This window comes from Vicia villosa, linkage group LG3, assembly GCF_029867415.1.
Source record: "Vicia villosa cultivar HV-30 ecotype Madison, WI linkage group LG3, Vvil1.0, whole genome shotgun sequence".
Classification (NCBI taxonomy): domain Eukaryota; kingdom Viridiplantae; phylum Streptophyta; class Magnoliopsida; order Fabales; family Fabaceae; genus Vicia; species Vicia villosa.
Window position 1 is genome coordinate 55485694 of NC_081182.1, and position 18061 is coordinate 55503754.

General features: G+C 37.1%; 2 protein-coding genes and 1 non-coding gene across 3 annotated transcripts; 2 read left to right on the plus strand and 1 right to left on the minus strand.

The window, feature by feature from the left end:
* The first annotated feature begins 487 nt into the window (after positions 1–487).
* LOC131661493 (chalcone synthase 1A-like) lies at positions 488–2166 on the plus strand. Its single transcript, XM_058931052.1, has 3 exons — positions 488–601; positions 674–856; positions 971–2166. The coding sequence occupies exons 2-3, from the start codon at positions 679–681 to the stop codon at positions 1960–1962; spliced, it is 1170 nt and encodes a 389-aa protein (XP_058787035.1). The 5' UTR covers positions 488–601; positions 674–678; the 3' UTR covers positions 1963–2166.
* A 6908-nt stretch (positions 2167–9074) lies between these two features.
* Positions 9075–9181, minus strand: LOC131593794 (small nucleolar RNA R71). The gene has a single exon (XR_009281174.1). It is a non-coding gene; the product is annotated as a small nucleolar RNA R71 (small nucleolar RNA).
* A 590-nt stretch (positions 9182–9771) lies between these two features.
* LOC131658089 (uncharacterized) lies at positions 9772–10741 on the plus strand. Its single transcript, XM_058927423.1, has 2 exons — positions 9772–10184; positions 10273–10741. Exons 1-2 carry the CDS (start codon positions 9772–9774, stop codon positions 10739–10741), a joined length of 882 nt encoding a protein of 293 aa, XP_058783406.1.
* The last annotated feature ends 7320 nt before the right edge of the window (positions 10742–18061 follow it).

The window sequence follows — 18061 nt, forward strand, 5'->3', positions numbered from 1 at the left end:
CCTCGGGGCTCATTTTGGTCCCTTAACTTCAAAAAGTTTTATATTGGTTCCTTAACTCTTCAAAATGTGTCATTTTAGTCCTTTTTGTCATATTAGCGACTGATTTAGCGACCAATTTTTGAGTTTTTCGTCGCTAATATGACAAAAAGGACTAAAATGACACATTTTGAAGAATTAAGGGACAGATATGGAACTTTTTGAAGTTAAGGAAGCAAAATGAATCCCGAATTTAACATACGAGACAAAAAAAAAAGGATATTTTGCTATATGTATATATATATATATATATATATATATATATATATATATATATATATATATATATATATATATATATATATATATATATATATATATATATATATATATATATATATATATATAATTTATTATTGGCGATTATTATCAAGATTTATGAGGGCTAAGACTTATTTGATATCTAAATTAATTATTTAAACTAACCACTTTCCTTCCATTCAAGCAGCAAGACACACTGTATATACCATAACCTAAACAACAACTTCTTTCTTACACACCAAATATCCTTTTATTAATTCTTCCTTTTATTACTCTGCAAGCTAATTAGCTACTACTACTCCTAGTACGTGCTTCTTATCAACATTCTAATGTTTTTTAAATTACATCACATATATTAAATTTCTTCTTTCTGCAGTTAAGATGGTGACAGTTAATGATATCCGCCAAGCACAAAGAGCTGAAGGCACTGCCACTGTGTTAGCAATCGGCACTGCAACTCCTCAAAATTGTGTGGATCAGACTACATATCCGGATTTCTACTTCCGTATCACAAACAATGAACACAACATAGAGCTCAAAGAAAAATTCAAGCGCATATGTAAGATATCTACATATATTGAGATTAGATTTTATATACATTGTTAGCATATAAATTTTATATTTTGTGTTTTTAATGATTTGGTAGTTACAAACGGCATATTATGTTTTTCAGGTGAAAAATCTATGATTAAGAAGAGATACCTGCATTTAACAGAAGATATTTTGAAGAAAAATCCAAGTTTCTGTGAATATATGGCACCTTCATTGGATGCCAAACAGGAGATCCTAGTTTTGGAAATACCAAAGCTAGGAAAAGAGGCTGCAACAAAGGCAATCAAGGAATGGGGTCAACCTAAATCCAAGATTACTCATCTCATCTTTTGCACTTCAAGTGGTGTGGATATGCCTGGTGCTGACTATCAACTCACAAAGCTTTTAGGCCTAAGCCCAGATGTAAAGCGTTATATGATATACCAACAAGGCTGTTTTGCTGGTGCAATGGGACTTAGTTTAGCTAAAGATTTGACTGAGAACAACAAAGATTCTCGTGCGTTGTTGGTTTGTTCGGAGATGAGAATATTAACTTTCTCTGGACCTAGTGATGCTAATGTTGAAGGTCTTGTGGGACAGGCATTGTTTGGAGATGGTGCGGCAGCTGTGATTATTGGTTCTGATCCATTGCCAGAAGTTGAGAAGCCTTTGTTTGAATTGGCATGGACTGCACAAACCATCCTTCCAGATAGCGGAGGATCTATTAAAGGTGAGATTCGTGAAGTAGGAATGATATTACATCTCCTCAAGGATGTTCCTGACCATATTTCAAAACACATTGAAAAAGCTCTTGTTAAGGCCTTTCAACCTTTGAATATCTCGGATTACAATTCCATTTTTTGGATTGCACACCCAGGTGGACGCGCCATTCTTGACCGAGTTGAAGCAAAATTAGGCTTAAAGCCAGAGAAAATGCAAACCACTAGATATATACTAAGCAACTATGGTAACATGTCAAGCGCGTCTGTACTATTCATCATGGATGAGATGAGGAGGAAATCAAAAGAAGAAGGCCTTGCCACAACAGGTGAGGGACTTGAATGGGGTGTGCTTTTTGGATTTGGACCTGGACTTACTGTCGAGACTGTTTTGCTCCGTAGTGTGGCCATTTAAATCCGCACATGTTACTTGGAAAACAAGTTTCTTTTCCACATGCCCTTTTCTTTTGTATCAATAAGTGGATGTAATACTTATGTGTTTCCCCTAAGTTGTTGGTCATTCACATTCCCATGTTTCATCTATCTAGAATTAATCATGGTTATCGGTGTGTTATGTAAAACTTTGATTTTCTATTATCTAATAAAACCTTCGTTTACATTCGGCTTTTAGAACCTAGCTTTGAGCGACACAATTGTCACAACCTAACTAAATGCATCTTACAATTGTGATGTCTTTTGAAGATCTTTGTTTTCTAGCTCTCGCAGATCAAGGCTGAATGCATCTTGCCAGTAAATTTTTATTTGGGTGCTGCTTCAGAGAATTGATTAGGATTGGCATTGCTTTAGTTTTAGAACAAAAAAATTGGTTTAATTGTGAGACTGCGTGTTGATTTAGTTTGAATTAGGTGAATTTTATGCTGCTATCTGTTTTAGCAGTTTGATATACACTTGAATATTCTTTTTTCTCTTTGGAAACAATAATATTGATATATTGAACTAATAGTCCCATACCAATAGGTGCAAGGCTATCGTAAAAGGGATCCAGCCCACGACAAATCAACGCAACAAAAGCACTCTATCACCATATTAATCCATAAGTAAATAAGCTATGTGAGTTATCGTATTGAGTCTAGCCCAATATCAATAAGTAATGCTATAAATTTTCTCTATGTTGGTATTTGCTATGGTTTTTCAAAAGACTATATCATTCCTATACCTCCAACTTTCGTAAGCAGTTTCCGCAAGAGCCATTTTAAAAAGCTTAGCTTTCCACATTTTGCCTCTACTAGCTTCCGTCACCCAAGTAATTTCCTTATTCCACTCATCAAGCGTCTGCTGCAAACCCATCCAATTAATAACTGCTTGCCATATATGATGGATGCCAACACAGGTGAAAAACAGATGACTTTGACTCTCCTTTTGGTTACACATTGAACAATTATCATCATTAATCAGTCCAAATCTAAATCTAAGCATCCTGTCCTTGGTTGCCAATCTTCCATGGCAAGCCACCCATAAAGTGAAGAGGACCCTAGGTCCCGCAAAGTTATTAAAGATTACTTTCCTCCAATTCACCTTGATCCTGTCACCCTTTAGTGCCTCATATATTCTTTTTTCTATCTTTTGCGTTTCTTATGCTTAAAATAAATTCTTTTGTTATATTATTTTTCTTATTTTAAAAATATTATGATTAGTTGACAGAATGCGCAAGAACATCTAATATAGATTAAAGTATAAGGTCTTAATTTCATTAATATTATTTTTTATATACCAAATTGTAATAACTATTAGAAACTCACACACACAACTATGAGTATCAAAGTTCGAACTATGCGACACTTAACCTAGCAATATCGACTTTTTCTAGCTGAGGTAGGATTTTAGAAATGTCTTTGATTAATATTCTACTATACACATGAATGGTTTTTGTTTTATTTTTGCATCATTGCATGTATTTTATCATTAATTGCTTGGGAACAAGAAATGATTAAAAATAGGGGATTTGATTAGTGGTATTTATTGCTTTTCAAATCAAATACATTTTATCATTAATTTCTGGTAGTTTGATCTCTATTTTGTATGTGTTAGTTTTGTATCTATGTTTTTCTTCACTTTTTAGGTGTTTCTAATGAAAAGGCCAAGGCAAGATAAGTTGGAGCTAAATCGGGAAAAATATGTGAAGACTGCAAAAACAAGAGGCGCCCATAAGAAGGTCATCCAACTACAGCCTGACTACAACACCTGCTACGAGCCGTAATGGCTTCATACCCTCCCCTATCGTTTTATGGAAGTCAGTACAAAACTCAGGGAGCACTAAGGCCTGCTCATACCGGTTGCTACGACCATAGTAAGCCAAGACGTCATTGACACTACAATAAATAACGCTTTTAACCTCAAACGCGAAATGCGTTTTACCTCAGCTAAAGTAGCGAGGTAACAAGGGCGTCATGAAATTTTCCACTTAACACCTCGGTGATTAAAAAATTGAGTGGTATAGTTATATGCACATGGGTTCTAACCCCATCAACTGCACTTTTATTATTTTCAAAAATAGCATATGTTTTATCTCGATTTATTAAAAAAAATCGAGGGGTATGATATTTTTTAAAGTTGTTATATTGTTTATCCAGAATATTACATTGTTTACCCAATATTACATTGTTTACACAGAATATTAAAATTAAAATAAAGTCAAATTCCCTAGAGTTCAAGATAAAAATTTGATTCTCGATTTAGATAAAAACCAAATTTCCTCAAGATTTAGACTTTAGATCTTCGAATTATTGAATCTTAGGGAAGATCTTCTGTTGTATATGATGAAAAAAAGGGTAAGATAATTAATATCAAAAATCAAATCATTTTCTATTCGAATAAATGTTTAAGAAAATAAACCTTGAACCCATAATTTTTTTGCTCTTGCAATCTATTATAGAGAACTTTTCTAAGCGTCCTTAGGTTTCAAGCGCTCAATATGCTTCATTTAGGTTAGATTTTCAATATTCAGCATGCTTTTATAATGGAAGTCCCTTAAGTTTCATGCAGATCACTAATGACAGCATCTTAAACGGTGATAATCATTAAATGGACGTCAAATATTTGTTAAGGACGATGTATATAGTATAGAAAAAAATGCATAACTATCACCTCGGTCATGACAAATCATAGAGGTGAATGTGTATTTTATTTTATTTTTTAATTACATTGTTTTTATATAATACTAAAAATACATTGCATGCAACAAAACTTCGATGATATTAAGATTTATATGCTAGAGGTCTCATGCAAAATGGTAGAGATTTGTTTTCAAGGCCAATGAAATTTTTTATTTTCTGCACTTGCAATCCATCCCAGAGATAAGATGTAGCGACGGTAAATATTTCCTCTCTTTGGAGCAGCCTCATATTATTAAGGATTATGGTAAAATCTATTTAACAAGTGTTTTTATAGTAAAATATGATTATTATGCTCCTCGGTTTAACTATAAAATTAAGGTAAATTATCATCTCCTTTAAACTATTACCTCAATTTTGGATTAAAACCGGGGTGACTGATTCATTTTTTTAAAATATTACATTGTTTACACAGAATATTAAGATAAATTGTTTACAACAAATATTTTCAAAGGTTAAGCTCTCTTCTTTGTATAAGTTGAGGCTCCCTTTTTTGTTTAAGTTCCAACTTCTAAAAGAATGATGCTAGAATGTCAGAACTTTGCATTTAAATTAATCATTTTTTAGCAGTCTGTTTGTTTGAAGAGAGAGGAGTACACGAATCTTTGAAGCGAGAATGATTTTCTGCACTTGCAATCTATCAAATGAGCAAAAATACAACAACAACAACAACAAAAACTCCATTATGTGAGATAGATTGCAATGGCAGAAAAAATATTTTGTTCTAGATAGAAGAACATTGAAGATTTTTCTCTCTTGGAATCTATCCAAAACTACAATTTTTTTGTGCAACAGAATAATACATCAAAATATAGTACATCAAAATAGTGATATGTCTACTCAATGTTATATAGTACATCAAAATAATGTCATATACATCATCCAAATAGTCATATGTCATATACATAATAAAAAATAGTACATAAATATAATCAAACTACAGACATCAAAATAATCAGCAATGTCCCTATTGTGTGTCCCAGACAACATCTGCATCCCCTCCTCTACGTATACCACATCCTCTATTGCCTCTTCTGCCTCTACTATCAAAATCCCACTTGTCATGGCACGATGTCTGCGGTACACCAGTTCCCCTGAGCCACCTCCATAATGGCATCCAGTATACACATGGCATCAGACCTTTCATGGAAGAAACCTCCCTCAATGCCTTCCCGTCCTATCTTAACTATCAGATGACAGCGAGGAAACACTCCATGAGTGTGGTTCGACTGAGATTTTTTCTCCTGTAATATCTCCTAATGAGCTAGTCTGGGAAGTGATCCCTTTGTAGGGGGGCCATATAGGGGTTTGAGACAGTAAAGAATCGCATGATGTATTCATCGATGCACCTCCAGTCTCTCTCTGCTCTGTTCACCCAAGGCTCTCCAAAACCATGTGGTTCTGATAGTCATCAGAGATGTCATCTATTTTCCTGCGAGTCAAGCCGAAATGAGTAGAGACAGAGGGTTGGTGGGATATCGTCTGACAGTAGCCGAATTGTCGCATAACATGCTCTGGAAGTTATGGAACAGTGACGGTCGAACTGCATGCCAACCATCTCGATAATAGTGCAATGTCATCAAATGGACATGTCCCACGGTGAGCAGAGTAGGCGTTGTAGCAGGTGTCCTCGGTAACTATAATGTCTAGATAGACTCTGTAAGGCTCCATCGCCTGGCTCCCTCTGAGGAGAATGAAGGAACGAGCACGTGGGCAATCTTCGATGTACTCTTGCACAGATCCTCAACCAATGATCATCGGGAAGTGATGTAATATCATCCCCTGGAATGAAAAGAATAATGGGATCAAACATTATTACGAATATAGAATGAAAAGTAGTGAAAAAAAGTAGACGGATATAAGAATGTTACCACTAATAGTGAACAACTGCATGCAACAATCCTAGTCTTCCACATGCATCTTTCTCCTAGTCTCGAATAGGTGTACGCCAACGTTGTTGCTCCCCGGTTATAATCATGGATCCGTGTGGGATCCAAAAAGTACCTGAGGTAAACAACATCCGTATACGTTGAGCTCGTGTCCAGAAACAGCTGAGTGCTGATCAAATATAGAAAGAAACACCTCAGCACATGTTGTCTATGTATCTCCATGTTAACCCACATTTTGTGAGTTAATACATGTCTTTTCTTAGTATTTAATTTAGTGACATTTTTATGATTGTGTGTTAGTTTATTTGGTTATTTGTTGTTTTTTAGGGGGGGTACATTAGGTGCTCCCATTTGTTAGTTTAATGATTATTTTGCGTGCAGGAGTTAGCAAACAGGCAAGCTGAGTCACGCCTGGGCAAATTAGAAGCTGAGCTAGGAGTACAAAAGAATAAGTTATAAAGGAATAACAAGCTCACATGGAAAATAAGAAGCAGGGAAATAGGAGGAAGTACTGAATGGAGGGAAAAAGGACTCAAAGGTACTGAAAAATATAGTGGAATTCAAATTCATAGTGGGAGCTTGCAATGCTAAAAAGCAAAAATCTGGTGCCAAAAGACTCTTCGCGTCGCCTACACCTGTTGTTTCAGACTATGCAGTTCGCCTTGTCCCCTCTGCCTTTTGGTAGTACAATTATTCCCTTTGTCTTGCTTGGAACGTTGTTGATTGCATTGGACTGGGTGATATTATTGATCCTAGGCCTATGATCCGAGACAGAGGAGAAAAACCCTAAATCCTTGGCGTATAAAAGGAGCTTAAAACAACATTGAAGAGAGTTCAGACATTTTTACACAAGTTATATTTTCCTGAAGCGTGTTGCAGAAGAGTGTTGTAATCTCCTTTCCTTATCCATCTTAATGCTTGCTGATGAACACTGGTGCGACTGGAGGTTTCTCGTGAAGACTTAGTCATCTCAAGTTTCACTTCAAGTTTCTCTTAGGTTATTATCTTTTATGCATTTTCTTGTCCTAAGATGTTTCTTTTAAGAATCATGTTTATGGTCTGTACTCAGCTCACTATGAGCTAAACTTCTTTTAGTATTATGGGAAGTTAATGTTATAAGTGTGTTTATGTTATATGTTTGTGTGAATAGTGCATGCTTTAGCATGTGTTTATAACTCTAACGTTTATTTCTTTGATCGATCACCTTAGAAATAGGTAAAAGCTTATTGTTGTGAGAGATCCAACAACAAGTGGATTTCATGAGTAAAAATGGTTAAAAGAGTATAATAGAGATATTTACTTGAATTAGTTCCGTAGACATAAGAAATTACAACCATTAAGGAAGATCAGAACTTTTAATAGACATGTATTAGGGTTACAAGAGAATTTTAGAGATTTTTTCCTTACCCTTCTATGTATGCTACTGATTGATGTAGAGATACACCTTTAGATTCTTCTGACCATGCATGTCACGAAATTACACATCATTAACACATGAACACACCATACTATGTTAACAGATCATATCTCAACTATATTTCTCTCATTACTTTTACAACATCTTATTCTCTTTACCTTATTTGCATTTTTTATGAAAACTTGATCTGGCACCATCATCTGTTTTTATTTTTATCTACTTATGCTTAAAGTGAAAGAATGGTTTTAATGCAAAGTCATATCTAAGTAGTACACTCCTTGTGGGTACGATACTCTTATAATTATTACTTGTTGCAATCAAAACATGTATACTAGCATGTGACACCTTTGAGAAGCGAACAAGTTTTTGGCATCGTTGTCGAGGAGTTGTTTCTACATTTCTGATTTTGTATTTAATTATATTTATTTTCATTTTAAGCATTTGTGTTTTTGACATTCTGTTGTAGTTTGGTGTCCGGACAGGTGTAAGCTATAGCATGCTCAGATCGTCATGCCATATTTAGAGTGGATTTTCTGAACTTGAAATAACATTAAGGGCGCTAAGAAGACAAAGACGTGCTAGACATATCCCAGACATATCGGTAGAAGTTAATCTGGCAGATATTGATCCACACCCACCAGTACAAGAAGGTTCAGACGAGGAGGAACAGATCCCATTCAGGACAGAGAACAATGACATTATTGGTATTGCCAATGACAGGGCAAGGAACATCAGAGACTATGTTATTTTTGACCCTACATCAATGAATACTAGCATTGTCTTGCCAGAGACCACCGCAGCTCAATTTGAATTCAAACCAATGATGCTCCAAATGTTGCAGACTACTGGCCAATATTTTGGATCTCCTAATGAAAACCCTCATCTGCACTTGAGGTAGTTTCTGGATGTAGTTAGAAACTTCAAGATTCCAGGCGTGACTAATGACGCCTTCAGGCTCAGACTGTTTCCTTACTCTCTAAGGGATAGAGCCAAAAGTTGGTTAAAATCCTTGGATCCAAATTCCATCGCCACATGGAATGACTTGGCTGAGAAGTTCTTAGCTAAGTATTTTCCTCCTTCCAAGAATGCAAATATGAGAAATGAGATTACCTCATTTAGGCGAGGAGACAACGAATCGCTTTTTGATGCTTGGGAAAGATTTAAGGAGTTACTTAGGCAATGCCCTCACCATGGCATCCCTATTTGCATCCAACTCGGGACATTCTACAATGGGCTAGTTCCTTCTTCGAGGAACATGCTTGATGCATCTAGTGGAGGAGCGTTATTGTCTAAATCCTATGAAGAAGGATATCATTTGATTGAAAGTATTACTGCTAATACTTATCAATGGTCTGTTTCATGAGCCAATGTGAGCACAAATCAGAAGAGAATTATTAGAGTTCACAAAGTCATCGAGGCTACTGCCCTTGCTACACAAGTGGCACAAATTCACCAAATGATAAAGAACTTGATGACTTCAGACACGCCAAAACTTGAACCATTGAAAGTACTGCAAATCCCGTCTTTGTAAATTATGTGGGCAACAACCCCTAGAGTAACTCCTACAATCCTGGATGGAGAAATCATCTTTATTTTTCATGGAGTAATAGTCAAGATCAATCGAGGCCTCAAGCTACCCAAGCCAATCAAGCCCCGCAAGTTCCTCCTGGTTTTGTGCGCCTGCTCAAGGAAATAAATAGCTGGAAAACATAATAAAATCATTCATTCAAGAGACAAAGAATCAGTTATTATCACAAGGAGTGAGTATCAAAAACCTAGAGAACCAAATGGGGAAAATTGCCACAGCTTTGAGTTCAAGACCACAGGGGGAACTCCCTAGCTCTACTGAAGCACCCACTACATATGGGGTGAAGAATGTAGAGACTTGCAAAGTTATTAAGCTAAGAAGTGGAAAAGAATGTGAAACACCCCCACGCAAAGAAGCCGGGAACAGTGGAGCCCTGCCTCTTGGAGACAACACTGAAGAAGAAGAAGAAGAAGAAGAAGACGTACCTGCTGAGGAACCGACCTCAGTAGACACTATAGAAGATGGATTTGATCGAAGGAAGATGGCTGAATCAGCCAAGCAACCTCAAGTTAGGACCCCAGTAGTCAATGAAAAGAAATTTGTTCTAGAAAGGCCACCTCCTCCTTTTCCTCAAAGGATTAGGAAGGCAAAAAAGGAGCAACAATTTGGCAAGTTCATGGAAATACTCAAGCAACTTCACATCAACATACCTTTGATTGAAGTTATTGTACAAATGACAAATTACTCCAAGTTCATGAAGGAAATGCTTACTAAAAAGGAAGAGATTGGGAGAATTCACCACTGTTGCACTTAATCAAGAATGTAGCCAATTGGTGCAAGGCAAGCTTCCCCCCAAGTTAAAATATCCTGGAAGTTTCACTATACCTTGTAACATTGGTGATTCATTCTGTGGGAAAGCACTATGTAACCTTGGGGCAAGCATTAATCTGACGCCCTTGTCCGTGTTCAAGAAACTAGGGATAGGCGCAGCTAGGCCTACAACCATCACTCTGCAGATGGTAGACAGCAGCATTTGCTATCCTCAAGGGAAGATTGAAGACGTCCTAGTAAGGGTTGATAGGTTTGTCTTTCTTGCTGACTTCATCATAATGGATTTTGATGCTGATGAAGACATTCCTATTCTATTGGGAAGACCTTTCCTTGCTACTGGAAGAACGTTGATTAATGTGGAGAAAGGTGAACTCACTATGAGGGTAAATGGTCTATAATTGGTGTTTAATATGCTAAATGCATTGCAATACCCGGAAGAAGAGGTTGCTGATTGTCCTATGATCTCTAGTTGGGACAGAATGGTTCACAAGAATTTGCTGAAGCCCACTGATGTTTTGACTCAAGAGTTGGGAAAAGTTAAAGAAATATTACAAGAAGGAATCATTTATGGTCCAATGAATCAATCAGTTGTGAATAAGGAACATATGGAAATATTTGATTTAAAGGTTGGCCAAAGGCCAAATTCATCATCCATAGAGGTTCCTCCTGAGTTGGAACTGAAGCAACTTCCTACCCATCTTCAGTATGAATTTTTGGAGACAGGACAAAAGTTACCTGTGATTGTGGCAGCAAACTTGGTTGAAGAATAGAAGAACCAACTGATGGAAGTTTTAAAGAAGCGTAAAAGAGTTATTGCTTGGCAGATTGCAGACATAAACGGGATCAGCCCTATTGTTTGCATGCACAAAATTCTTCTAGAAGAAAATGGCAACAATAGTATAGAAAGTCAAAAGAGGCTAAATCCCATTATGAATGATGTATTCAAGAAAGAAATCATCAAATGGCTCGACGCATGGACCATCTATCCCATCTCTGATAGCGTCTGGGTTAGTCTTGTTCTATGTGTACCAAAGAAGTGAGGTGTGACAGTGATCAGCAATGAAAAGAATGAGTTTATTCCCACAAGAATAGTCACTGGATGGAGAATTTGCATGGACTATATGAAGCTGAATAAAGCCATAAGGAGGATCATTTTCCTTTACCCTTCATTGATCAAATGTTGGATATATTGGCAGGAAAGAAGTACTATTGCTTCTTAGATGGCTACTCGGGCTACAACCAAATAGCCATTGCACCCGAAGATCAAGAAAAGACAACATTTACTTGTCCTATGTCACCTTTTCTTTTAGGAGGATGCCTTTTGGATTATGCAATGCACCAGCTACTTTCCAAAGGTGCATGATGGCTATCTTTTCTGATATTATTAAAAGTTCCATGGAAGTGTTCATAGATAACTTTTCTGTCTTTGGGGAGTTATTTAGAGTTGCTTGGAAAATCTGGATACAGTCCTGACAAAGTATGAAGAAACTAATTTGGTGTTAAACTGTGAGAAGTGTCATTTCATGGTGAAAGAAGGAATTGTGCTAGGGCATAAAATTTTAAAAGATGGTTTGGAAGTCGATCAAGCCAAGATAAAAGTGATTAAGAAGCTGCCCCCTCCACTAAATATAAAGGGTACTATAAGCATTTTGGGACATGCTGGCTTAAATAGAAAGTTTATCAAGGATTATTCAAAAATCACCAAACCACTTTACCAATTGCTGCAACATGATGTGCCCTTCGTATTCAGTAAGGAGTGTTTGAGTTCTTTCAATTTGCTAAAAAAGGCTCTAGTTTCTTCCCCAATAATGAAGGCTCTAGACTGGACGAAACCATTTGAATTGATGTGTGATGCAAGTGATTTTATAATTGGCGTTGTACTTGGTCAGAGGCACGAAAAAGTGTTTCATACTATATACTACGCTAGAAGAACCTTGATTCAAGCTCAAATCAACTATACAACCACTGAAAAGGAGCTGCTAGTTGTAGTATTTGATTTTGACAAGTTCAGATCTTACTTGGTGGGGACCAAAGTTATAGTGTATACTAATCACACAGCAATTAAGTACCTCATTGCTAAGAAAGATGCCAAGCCGAGACTTATCAGATGGGTACTATTGCTGCAAGAGTTTGATCTTGAGATACGAGATAAGAAAGGAGTTGAGAACCTGGTAGTTGATCATTTGTCAAGGCTACTAGAAGATGTCCATGATAGAGAATTTGAAGAGATTCATGAGACGTTCCCTAGTGAGAAGCTTTTGATGATAATTGACGGAGTGACTCCATGGTATGCTGACATTGTCAACTACTTGGTAAGTGGAGTCGTGCCACCTGAGTTCAGCTCTCAATAGAGGAAGAGGTTCTTTCACATGACACGAAGCTATTTTTTGGATGAACGCTTCTTATTCAAGAAGTGTGTTGATCAGTTACTAAGAAGATATGTAGATCAACCAGAGGAAAGACAGATCTTGTCCGCCTGCCATGAGGCACCATATGGAGGACACTTTGGAGGAGGCAAAACAGCAGCCAAGACTCTACAATCAGGTTATTTCAGGCCCTCTCTTTTTAAGGATGCCCATGATTTTGTTAGCAAATGTGATAGATGCTAAAGAGTAGGAAACATCTCCATGAGGCAAGAAATGCCCTTAACAAATATTTTGGAAATTGAGATTTTTGATGTAGGGGGCATTGACTTCATAGGAATGTTTCCTCCCTCTTTTGGTAATTTGTACATATTAGTAGTTGTAGATTATGTGTCCAAATGGATAGAGGTAGTAGCAACTCCCACTAATGACGCTAGGGTTGTGACCAAATATTTGGTAAGAACATTTTGACAAGATATGGCACACCTAGAGTGATAATTAGTGATGAAGGAACCCATTTTTGCAATAAAATCTTTGATAACTTAATGGAAAAATATGGGGTGAAACACAAAGTTGCTATAGCCTATCACCCATAATGCAGTGGGCAAGCTGAAATCTCCAATAGGGAGATAAAAAAGAATTCTGGAAAAAGTAATGAACCCTTCTAGGAAGGACTGGGCTAGGCATTTAGATGATGCCTTGTGGGCTTACATAACTGCTTTTAATACACCCATAGAAATGTCTCCCTATAGACTTGTCTACGACAAGGCTTATCGTCTTCCTATTGAGTTGGAACATAAAGCTTATTGGGCAGCCAAAACTCTTAATAATGAATTATTTAAAGCTGGCCAAGCTAGGATGTTACAATTCATTGAGCTAGAAGAACATAGATTATTTTCATATAAGAATTCTGAATTGTATAAAGAGAAGACCAAGAAATGGCATGACAGAAAGTTCCTAAAAAGATAGTTGAAAGAAGGACAACTTGTTCTCTTGTTTATATCTAGGTTAAAGCTATTCCCATGAAAGCTTAAATCTAGGTGGTTCGGCCCCTTCGAATTAATTAAAGTTTATCCTCATGGGGTTGTGGATCTTTTGAATGAGAAAACAAGCGAATCCTTCAAGGTTAATGGTCAATGAATAAAGATGTATCATGGCGAGTCCTTGGAGAATGAGAGAATCACCATTGATTTGCTGGAATCTTTCTGATTTGTGTCTAAAGTCAGGATATAAGACTCTAAAGTAGCGCTACTGGGAGGCAACCCAGATTAATTTTTGTCTTTTAGTTTGTGTTATTTTTCCAGATAATTGATTAAAGATAGAAAGTGGTGAAGAGTCGCAGATCTGTGATGTCATGCCTTTCTGGCCTGGAAGAAGTTACAAGAGAAAAGACAGGAGGTTGGAATGCTAAGTCTTTAAAGTTTAGCATAAGAAAAATAAATACTTGGGACACGTGATTCAATGAGAGAGAAACCAAAAGGCCACGCGCGTGAAATTGGTCAGATGCCAGGTGACATCACTCGAGACAAAAGCATTAATTGCTTTGCAGTTTTTGGAAGATAATAATAACCTACCAAGTCCTTTTCCATGCCCTAGTCTGTCCGTACTCATTTGTCACTCATAATTTCAAATTTCTCCCTCAAGTGACACGTAACCCCACAACGGCTCCAACCTCGCCTATCTCCCAAAAAAAAACACTTCACTACCCCACTTCCCTGTAACCTCTTATAATTTTTCTGTTTCCCCACAATCAATTTCTCATGTCTTTATCTCCATAAATCCCTAAAGCCACCTTCTCTCTCACAAATCATTTTCCCCAAATTACCATTCATTCTCAAAACCCTAAAAAGTGAAAGCTTTAGCCTCCTATGTCCGAACCAAAAATGTTGTTTGAAAGAGAACAAACCCAGTTGTTGATGTCTCTGATGAAGATGGAAGTGTCGCTGAAGCAACATTCACTAACGCTGAAGCAAGGATTAAGTTCATGAAGTACATCTCCAGTCGAGCAATCCTCTTTGGGACGAGGGTTCATTCTGAATCGTGAAGACGAAAACCTAGGCCTTCCTGAAGGCATTGGGTCATTGATTAAAGCGGAGAAATGGTCTAAATGGTGCAAGCAATCGGGTCCTTACAACACTTAAATGAAGTTATGGTGAGAGGTATAAGTTTCACTTATTATGAAGAAACCATCAATATGATGTTAGGAATGAAGACCCATGGTAGCTTATATCATGAAATTCTGGAGAGAGCGACTGAGGATGAATATGAATTTTTCATACAATCTCTTTGCAACGAGGGAACAACTTAGATAGAGTATTCTGGAGAGAAGACGATGGAGAGGATGGATTTAACACCAGATTCAAAGGCATAGTACCAATTTATCAAGCACTTTGTCAAGCCAACAACATACAACAAAACTGTCAACAAAGCTAGCTCTATGGCACTGCATCACAGCTATAGAAGATGTCAATGTTGGAAAGATCGATGTTTAAGAGATTAAGGCATGCACTGGAAAGAAAGATGGGGTGTTGTATTTTCCTTGTCTCATCACTGCTTTGTGTTTAAAGCATGTTCTTCATCATAAGAAAACTGATGAGGTGTGTTCAGCTCCAGTTGCATTTGACAAGACAAGTTTGCATTTGCTTATGTAGCCAAGAGCAAGAAAAAGGGAAGAGGCGGGACAACAATTGACAGAGGAAGGAAAAGCGGAAGGAAGTGACAAGCAAATTCTGGAAATGGTTAAGAAAATAAGGGAGAATCAGTTGGAGTTCTTTAAGTTTCAGAAGGTGAAACATGAGTTGGAAGGTTGTGTTTACCGGATAATGGATGGTGGAGAGGAAGGCCCTCCATTCCCAGATCACATATTGCGGATGGAGAAAAAGAAGAATGAAATACCTACCAAGACTGAGGAGAGTGAGAAAAAAGGGAAAGAAGCCTGGGAAAGTTTGGAAAGTAAAGAAACCTAGTGAATCAGCAACTGTCGTGACTCGGGATATCGATCCTGAGAAAACAAAAAGAAAGGAAAGAAGGAGATTATTGAGAAAGTTCAGTTGGATCTTGATGAATTGATTAAGCAAGATGTCAAGGATAAGAAGGGGATGAAAGGGATGAAAGCTGGAGCTTCTAAAAAGGCAAAATCTCTTCCCTTGACAGATGAATAAGAAGAGGAGGAATTATTTGTGGGTACAACAAGTGAAGTGGTTAAAAAGAATGAGGAGAAGAAGAAAAGCAAAGATAAGGAGGAGGCTAAGGATGAAAAACAAGGAAAGAAAAATAATGATTTGGCTTCTTATTACTCTTCAACTGAAGAGGAGAAAGAAAGTGACAAAGCTGGAGATGAAAAATGAGGGAGAATTATGGAGATGAGTCTGCTGATGATGAGGAAGAATCGGGTGAAGAGGAGGTAGAAGGAGAAGGATCCTCAGCCAGTTCGAAAGAATTGGATCAGGCTAAAGATGCTTCTAAGAAGGATGTGGCTCCCAAGAAAGCGGTGGGAGCTGACCAAACTAATACCCCTCCATCAATAAAGGCAACTGCTAAAAAGTATACTCCAGACAAGGCTCCTGAAAAACCAAAATCTCTAGAGAAAGTCCCAGTCAAGACAGCTGAAGCCAAGGTTGTGAAAGAGACTCTAAAAGTCTCTAACACACCTGAAAGTGAAAAATCCAAGTCCCCTCTCCACAACCTGTCAAGTAGGAGGATGCAAAGAAAAATAAGAAGGTTGTGGCCTGCAGTGGTCTCAGAAAAAGCAACGGGCGTAAGGCCTAGTTGATAAGCTGCAAGGAAAGGAACACCCCATTTCTCTGACTGAACAGTGAGGAATTTGTTCTTACTTTAAGTTTGGGGGGTGGCTACAGTCGCAACTCTCCTCTATCCCACCTTATCTTATCTTGTAAATCAATCATCTCTTGCTGATTTAGTTTAATTTCCTTTCCCTAAATGGTTGAAAAAGCCTTTGTTTTAGTTTAGTTTAGTTTCTGTTGTTTTGTAGGCTATTAAGCCTTTTTAAGTAATGAATGAAATGTTGTTTTAGTTTCCTTCAAACCTAGTGGTACCCGGTTTCCCTATATGATGTACCCGGTTACACCCCTAAAACTAGCCTATTTACGCTTCTATTTGAGTGGTACCCGGTTACCCTTTATGTTGTACCTGGTTACACCTGTGCAGAAAAACTGCATTTTAATGGTTTTCTTCCATACCAATTCTAATTCATACCATTCCAAAGTTCCAATATCATTCCAAAATCATACAACCGCGTTTATATAGAAGAAATAAGCTACCCATGCATAATCTAATTGTTAGAACAAGTTTGAGAATATATGTTCAGAATCTGGTTTTGATGATAACAGGCATGTATTTTGTGAGTAACAATTTTATTACTAATGGTTTCATTTAGTGCGCAGATACTATGCTACAAATCTTATTATAGGATTCATCAAAGAGTACAACGAATACATCAGAAACTGACTCAGATATAAAATCATTCATCAAATGTTCCGATTTAAGAATACGTCAAACAAGCCAAAATCAGCAAATCAGAAGTAAAGAAGCAACAATGAAGAACAAGATCATTCAGAAGAATATGTAGTATCACAAGAAGCTAGACTTTAACAAAACAATCTTCAAAGAGTTAAACAGCAATCTCAAAGTTCACACACAACAAGCACAGAATCAGAAAATACAAGAAGCTTTGCAAACATTAGAAGATCGCGCAAGTAGAGAGATCAGAAGATCTGAAGTTACAAGTTCTGAAGTTACAACACAGTAACTTACAAAAGGTAAACAGCAACAGAGTCACATGTAAATCAGAAGATAACCTTCAGCTCAGCATGCAAAATCAAATAAAATACAAAGGATCAGAATCAAGAAGAAAACTGTCATCATTAGCAAAACGGTTACAACATTTAAAAGGAGCAACTCCCAAGGCTAAAAGAAGAAGCAAGCCACATGCAGTACGTTGGAAAGACAAAGCTTAAACAAAGAAACACGCCATCCACTATAATCATCATGTTGAAGATAAGGTTCTACCAAGAGCAACACTTGTCATTTATGAGACAATCGAGACAAAGGCATTCAAAGCCATATTCAAACAATTACAACGGCTAGATTCCAACGATTACACACCAAGCTATATATATAGATCAAACTTCAAACTTGAATGTGTGTCCATTCGTACACCAAATATGCATTAAGTGAGTATCCAAAGTGTATATACATGGTACAACTACAGAGTGCAGAAAAAGGAGAAACCTTGAGAGAAAATCTGTAGAGAGGAGCAAAGCATGAAAAGCAGAAAAGAAACTACAAGAAACCATGCTTCAGAAGCTACACAAGAGGCAACAAATACTTAGTATG